The sequence below is a fragment of the Arachis duranensis genome, chromosome 2 (genome assembly GCF_000817695.3).
Source record: "Arachis duranensis cultivar V14167 chromosome 2, aradu.V14167.gnm2.J7QH, whole genome shotgun sequence".
Taxonomy (NCBI): domain Eukaryota; kingdom Viridiplantae; phylum Streptophyta; class Magnoliopsida; order Fabales; family Fabaceae; genus Arachis; species Arachis duranensis.
The window spans coordinates 80,109,021-80,116,412 of NC_029773.3; the positions used below are offsets into that span (position 1 = coordinate 80,109,021).

Sequence of the window (7,392 nt, forward strand, 5' to 3'; positions counted from 1 at the left end):
ATAATATTTTAATATTTATAGATATAATTTTTTTATCTATGTCTCACCTATTAAATACGATTTTATATCTCTATATTCAATCCCTAAGATAAAATTTAATACTTATAAACAAACACCGCCTTAGGCGATTAGTGAGCACAAGGAACTAACGTCTAACTAGTAACTGCCAAGAAACACTTTAGAACCAAATATTAATGCTTTTTCGTCAAATTTTACATGCATGTGTCTTTTATCTCATTTCGGCAATAAAAGAAGTCTATGATTAAATAAGAAAAATAATGTCACCAAAAAAAAAATAAAAATAATGTTTATATTATTTTATATATTTTTTATGATGTAAATAAAAATTAAATATTTTATTTTTATCAACTATTTTTAATATAAAAAATAAAAAATATACAAAAAAATCATTTATATAACATACCGTGTGAAAATGTACGAAAAGTCCAATCCCATTAATGATTGATGTTCTATCTATCCACCACGTATACTTGATAACTTGAGTTATTTTAGTTTTTATAAATAACAAAAGACAATTACGTTAGAGTCTCATTAACATTTTTTTATTTGATTAAGTTAACATTATTCGAANTCTAATTATATTAAAATTAAATTAAAATTAAAAAATTAAAATTAAAATATAATTATATTATAAATTATTAACTAATTTAATAACCAAAATATGTCACATATGACATAACACTTTCTTATTAAAATTGAGAAAAAATATTTTTTCTTATATTTTTTCATCTACCTCTTTCTTTTTCTATTTTTCTTTACCCTTCTTATTCTATATATAATTTATATTTTATATTAATAATTTGACAAATCAAAATATGTCACCACATATTTTTTTATTACAATTAAAATAATTTTTTTTTAAAATCAACAATTTTTTTCATTCTTCTTCTTCTTTATCTTTATTTCTTTTCTCTTTTCTCTCATTATCTTTTTTTTCTACCTTTCTATTCTACAAAAAATAAAATTAGCAAAATAATATTATTCAAATAAAAAATATTATTATATACATATTTTTTTTTAGTTTTAAATCTTTACCGTTTATCTTTTTAATCTTTATTTTCACTTCTCTTTTTTTAAATATGTATTACATATAATTTGGAAAGAAAATACTAGTTGTTATTAAAAAGTAGAATCAAGATTCAATTGCTTTAATAAAAAATTGATTCTGAGTTAATTTTATAACTATCAATATAATTTTTATGTTAATATCTAATTATATTTTTATATATATAGAAAAAAATATTATTTTTAAATAGCAAGCATAAAATTAATTATTTTTATTTATACAACATATTTAACACCTAATCAAATATAAAAATATACACGTTAAATTATTTTAAATTTGAGATAATGAATGTTAAAATTAATTATTAGTAAAAAATTAAATTCTTTCACAAAAAAAATAATAACTAAAAATTTTATTATTCGATTTTTTTATCTACGGAGACTAGGGTGGTCTTCTTAATCAGCAAAAACTTTTATCTCTCATTATCTTTTTGTAAAAGTAGTTTAATTTTATAAATCTTTTATATCATAATTTATAATGTTACAACAAACTGACGTAATTTAAAAAAAATTATATTTCTATAATATTACTATGGATAAAAATACTAGTTTAATATTAAAAAAACATCCAAAATTTTTAAACTTGATAAAAATTATTCATTTTTAGCGGGTTTTAAACTAAATTTGTTTCACAATTTGTTATAATATTAATCGAAATAGACTACTATAAAATTAATTTTCTAATATTATTCTTAATCAAACGAGTATATATATATATAAAAGAAGAAGATAGCCTTGGTAACGATCAAGGAACTAACTCTAGAGTTTCCTAAAGTTTTCTTCCTCCCCTTCTATTTTCCTTTCAACCAAATTATCTTTTATTGGTGGGGCAGAGAAAGTGAAATATAGGAGTAGTCTTAGAAAGACGATTGGGTCAGCATACATGAACCGTGTTAATTATTGTTCGTTTTAATTTAAATCTCATCTTGTCATCACTGCAATTAAGTGAGTTGATGAGAGCAAAATTCGAAACAGAAAACCCCATCAAAAAATGAAGAATCCTTGGAAGTTATTGAAGTTACTACCAATTCTAGTCATCAAACAATTCTTCATCTCTAAAGCTCCATTTTTTGTTTTAGGTAATCTTTGCTAAACTCTCTCTCTCTCTACATTTCTTTAATTATTATTTTTTCTTGTACTTATTCTAAATTTATTAGTTTGTAATTCATATAAAAATTATTACTGTCTCTACTCGATCCCTCAATTTGAACAGTAAAAAAATTAAAATCTTTGAGAGACACATTAATCCTTAACTTAGTCTTTCTTTCTTCTCTAAGATAGATAACTCCGATCCTTATACATAAGTTAAACTTAGTCATGTCACTTTTTAGCAATCCTTCTTAGAGTCTATCTTATTTAATGATGTTGAATTACTTATAATTCATGAGATTTTTATTTTTCAGGTTTGTTGGTAAGCTACGACTTCACGGAGAATTGGGCAAATTCTCTGATGATGGATTACCTTTCATATTCTCTGAAGAGTGATAGAATAACTGCCATAATTACAAATCTACAAGATGGTGTATCAGATATATTTGTTATTTTTTTCTCTTCGGTCTCTGAAGCCTCCACTGGTAGCTTCACTATGATGGCTTTCTGTTCATCTGGCACCATCGTGGTAATTATTATATTTCTATCATGACTTTCTTTGCAAACTATATCAACAGCATGTTAGTAACCCAAAAAAATATCAACAGCATGTTTGTTATATGGGTTTAAATTAATAATTAAACCATTTAACTCTGATCGATGCATTTTCGCAAATAGTTTGAATATAGATTTTCTAATTAAAATTACTTTTTGCAAAGGTAAAGACAACGGATAGTTATACCTGGATTATATATAGTAAAATTACTTTTTTGACTAAATAATATTTTAAAAATCCAGTGATGCTACTTATAAGCTGTTTTAATAATTAAGTTTAATTAAGTTGGTTAAAGTCAAATAAAAATCATTCACATAATATTTATATACTTTTTTTCTGTATTTTTTTTGTTGATGTAACACAACAAATTTTGTTAAAATGTACAAAAAACTATCGATAGACCATAAACATTTTTGTACAGAGCATAAAAATTTATCAATATAATACAAAAAAATTTTACTATATAATTCAAAATTTTCATTTACTGCAATTGATTTTTTTGTTATTTTTTATGCTAATTTTTTATTTTTAATCTAATAATTTTGTGTTGAGTTCTTAGAATATTTGATATGTTAAATGCATTTTTGTTAGTTGGATTTTAATATTTTGAGTTTGTAATTCTTAAAAAATTTATATGTTGTATACCAAAATTTTTATGATTTGAACCAAAATTTCTATATCCGTAATTTTGTTAATATATATAAAAAAAGAAGATGATAATATAGAAGAGGACAAGAAAGAAAAAAAAGAAAGAGAAAAAAGAAAAAAAATGAGAAAGAAAAATATCAGAAGAGATAATAATAATGATGATAAAAGAGAACGAAAAAAAAAATCAAACAAAAAAAAACACATATACCTATTTACATGACTTAGTTAAAAATATGCTTAACTATTTATCATTTCTAATATTTAGTTATATATGTCGAAATATAAAATATAAATTAAAAATAAATTAAACTACATATATATTAATTTACAGATACTTAGTGAGTGTTTTTTTTGTGCATATAGCATTTTTTATTTTTGCATAAGAAAACTTTAAGTTGAAACTATTGTTTGAGAATTAGAAGTTTTCAAGTGAAAAAATAATTATTTACTCCTTACCTTCTTATTTTAGTACTTTACAAAAATTTTTGCGTTATAAAATTTAAGTTTAATTATTATATAAGTTTCTATAATCTCAACAAATTTATAATAAAAATATTATATACACAAAAAATAATGACCAAATTAATTAACATATATTTTTTTATTTATATATTTTTAATGTGTATTTTGTATTTTAGATTTTTAAATAGTATGTATTTTACATAAATGACTATGTTTTCTATATATATTTTTCATTAAGTTCTTAAAATTAAAATTTTATAAATAAGTTCTTTCGATAGATAGATAAAATTTTTAATTAAATTATTATTAATTATTTTCTTTCAAAAAAGTATAACAATTATAAATCATTTGCTAATTAAATATTCCATAATTTATTAAACACAAAATCAAATATTTAAGAATATTTCATAATTCTTTTTAACAAAAAGTAGTTAATAGTTAACAATAACTTAATTGAATGTTTTATCTGACATAAGCATTTAATTATAAATTGTTAAAGACTTAATTAAAGCATTTATAAAACTAAAAAATAGAGCTTATTTAAACCTAAAATTTAGCAAAAATACTATTTGCATAAAAAATATTAAGCACTATAAATCAGTCTCATATATTTGTATATTTACATGTTGTGTTATTTTTTTTAATCAAATATAGAAATTTAATTTATTGAATGAAAATTAAGAGTTTGGATCAACGATGGACTACCGTATAAGAGAAAAATTTTATGAATGAAAATGTGCAGTCTTTGAAAACATCATCTTTCTTCTTTGTTCAATGCCTAACCAAGTTGCTGCTTTTAAAATCCGTTGATGACTTAGACTTTCTCTTTCAAAAATAAATTGGTTCCTTGCTATCCACAGTTGCTACATAAGGTAAGCTACGAAATGGGTATTTTCCCTCCTATTTCTACTTAATTTCAAGTCTTTGATGAGCTTCAACCACTATTTTCGCATCTCTGCTGCATCTGAAAGATATCAGGTTCAACACGAGAAGAAGAAAATGAGAAGAGAATATGCAGTATGAAGAGAGAGAGAGAGAGAGAGAGAGAGAGAGTTCTTCTTCTAAATTAGTAAAGTGAGAGTTCAACTAAACAATAATTAACTTTGGCTACTTATAGTAAGAAAGTGCCAGCTATCACACTATAAACCACACAAACTAAACTAACTAATTCTGTTAACAATCACAAAACTAATCACAAGCTAACTAACAATAATGCTAATAATCACAAACTATCAACATCATTAACCAATTCTGTTAATAGTAATACTAGCCCTAACCAATTCTGTTGAGTTAGTTTACTCTGTTATGACCTCTACTGCTCAGCTTCTCTTATAGTGTTCCAGTCTTGTTTCCTTTGATTTCCAACTTGATATCATGACCCCTGATGTTGATTTGTTCTGCCTTTGCTATCACAGATTCAAAATGTGCATTTGGTTCTTTATCATGACTATTGCTGCCTGCACCTTTTGAAGTTTTAGAATTCTCTGATTCTCCTTTGTGATCTCCTCCACTGAGCCTGTTTGTGCCACTGTCACCACTATACTTCTTCAAATCTTCAACCAGTAGTCTAGATCTGAACTCCAGAAACGCAGCACTTGGTAATGGCTTTGTCAACACATCAACTAGCTGGAAAGTTCTAGGGACATGACTCACTTGAATAATCTTCTTAGTGATATAATCGTGGACAAAATGAAGATCAGTCTCAAAATGTTTTGACTTTGAATATAGAATTAGATTTGCAGCCAACAATACAACACTTAAATTATCACAATAAACTAATGGATCTGTTGAAAGTGTAGCTCCTATTTCACTCATAAAATTCTTTATTCAAAGCAACTCAGCCTCTAAGTCAGCCATAGCCCTACACTTTGCTTCAGTACCGGACCAGGCAACAACACCTTGCTTCTTTGAACTCCACGAAATTAGATTACTCCCAAAAAAAATATAGAAGCCACCAGTGGATGTCCTATCATCTGGGTCTCCTCCGCAATCAGAATCACTATAGGCTTTAACTTGTTGAACATTTGTTTTGTACAAGTGTAGACCAAAACCGAGTGTCTCATGCATATCTTAGCACCCTTTTGATTAGCTTCCCGTCTTCATTTAACAGATTTTGCATAAACTGTAGGACCTTACCTACACAATAAGTTAACTCCAGACGAGTGACAGTAAGATATTGTAAACTGCTCACCACTGATCTATAAAGTTTAGGGTCCTTGAATGTTAAACCTCTAAAGAAAGAAAACTTAACCGAGGAGGGTAGAGGTGTAGGACAAGGCTTGTAGTGCTCTATATCTGCTTTCTTAAGCAGGTCCTTGGTATATTTTTCTTGTGACAATACCAGACCACCACTAGCAGTCTTAGTAACCTAAACCCCAAGAAAATAATGAAGGTCACCCATATCTTTTAAAGTAGATTTGACATTCAGTTGTTGAATCACTAGCGAAATTACATCATCAGAGTCTCCAGTGATGATTATATCATCAACATATACCAGGACAAACAATGAAGAGCCATTTTTGAACCTGTTAAAGACAGAGACATCGAACTTTGTTGCATTGAACCCAAGGTGCTGCAGGGCTGTGGACAACTTGTAATACTGCGCTCTTGGTGCCTACTTCAAACCATAGAGGGCCTTGGTGAACTTACACATTAAACTGTCATCACCAACTTCATAACCCTTCAGCTACTTCATGTATATATCCTCAGCCAGGTCACCATGCAGAAATGCATTATTGACATCAAGCTATTTAATTTTCTAATTTATGGACAATGCCAATGTGAGCACAAATCAAATTGAAGTAGATTTTACCACTCGACTGTACATTTCTATAAAATTAAATCCTGGTCTCTGAGAGAAACCTTGAGCCACGAGATGAGCCTTATACTTTTGTAAGCTACCAGTCAAGTTATATTTAACCTGAAAGACCCATCTACTACCCACTACTTCTCTGTCCTAAGGAAGGAGAACCCGTTTCCAGGTTTGGTTTTACATGAGGGCATTGTATTCTGCATCTATTGTAGCCTTTCACTCAGGCATGGACAAGGCAGCTCGGACTATCTTTGGTTCAACACTAACAAGGAAGGATCTGGGCTTAAGAACTCCAATTTTTCTTCTTGTGGTCATAGGATGAACATTTGAAACGAGTGGTGCTGGGACTGAGGGATTGACGTTAGGATTTTTGCTAGTAAAGAATTTTATAAAAATAGTCGCGTTGTAGATATAGATTCTAAACCAACAGAAATCCCTTCGTGCAAACGTTTTGGTTGTCACAAATAACAAACCCCTAAATAAATTAATAACCGAGTATTTAAACCTCGGGTCGTCTTCTCAAGGAATTGCAGGGAGGTGTGTTCGTATTATTGGTTATGAAAAAGTGTATTTTGGGGTTGAGAGTGAGGAATGAATATGGCAGATAATTTAAATGGCAATTAAAATAAATAAATACTGTAAAGCAAACCTTTTGGCAAGGTATGAGAAATTGGAAGTCCAGACTTAGTTATTCTTATCAATAATAATGAAAGTTGAATCTTAATTCCACTTAGTTAAC

The 7,392-nt window shown here is 27.1% G+C and overlaps 1 protein-coding gene across 4 annotated transcripts in view; it reads left to right on the forward strand.

Moving 5' to 3' along the window:
- The first annotated feature begins 1,925 nt into the window (after positions 1-1,925).
- LOC127744749 (uncharacterized) overlaps positions 1,926-7,392 on the forward strand; it is a 21,391-nt gene continuing 15,924 nt past the window's right edge. For 3 of the 4 annotated variants that reach the window (XR_008005775.1, XM_052256997.1, XM_052256999.1), the window contains exons 1-2: positions 1,926-2,165; positions 2,490-2,704. Coding sequence is in view for 3 of the 4 variants with exons in the window: in XM_052256997.1 (XP_052112957.1) it covers positions 2,078-2,165; positions 2,490-2,704 (303 nt within the window). In the remaining variant the exon portion in view is untranslated. Of the gene's footprint in view, positions 2,166-2,489; positions 2,705-5,256; positions 7,237-7,392 lie in introns of those variants that run through there. The other variant, XM_052256998.1, reaches the window with a different exon arrangement.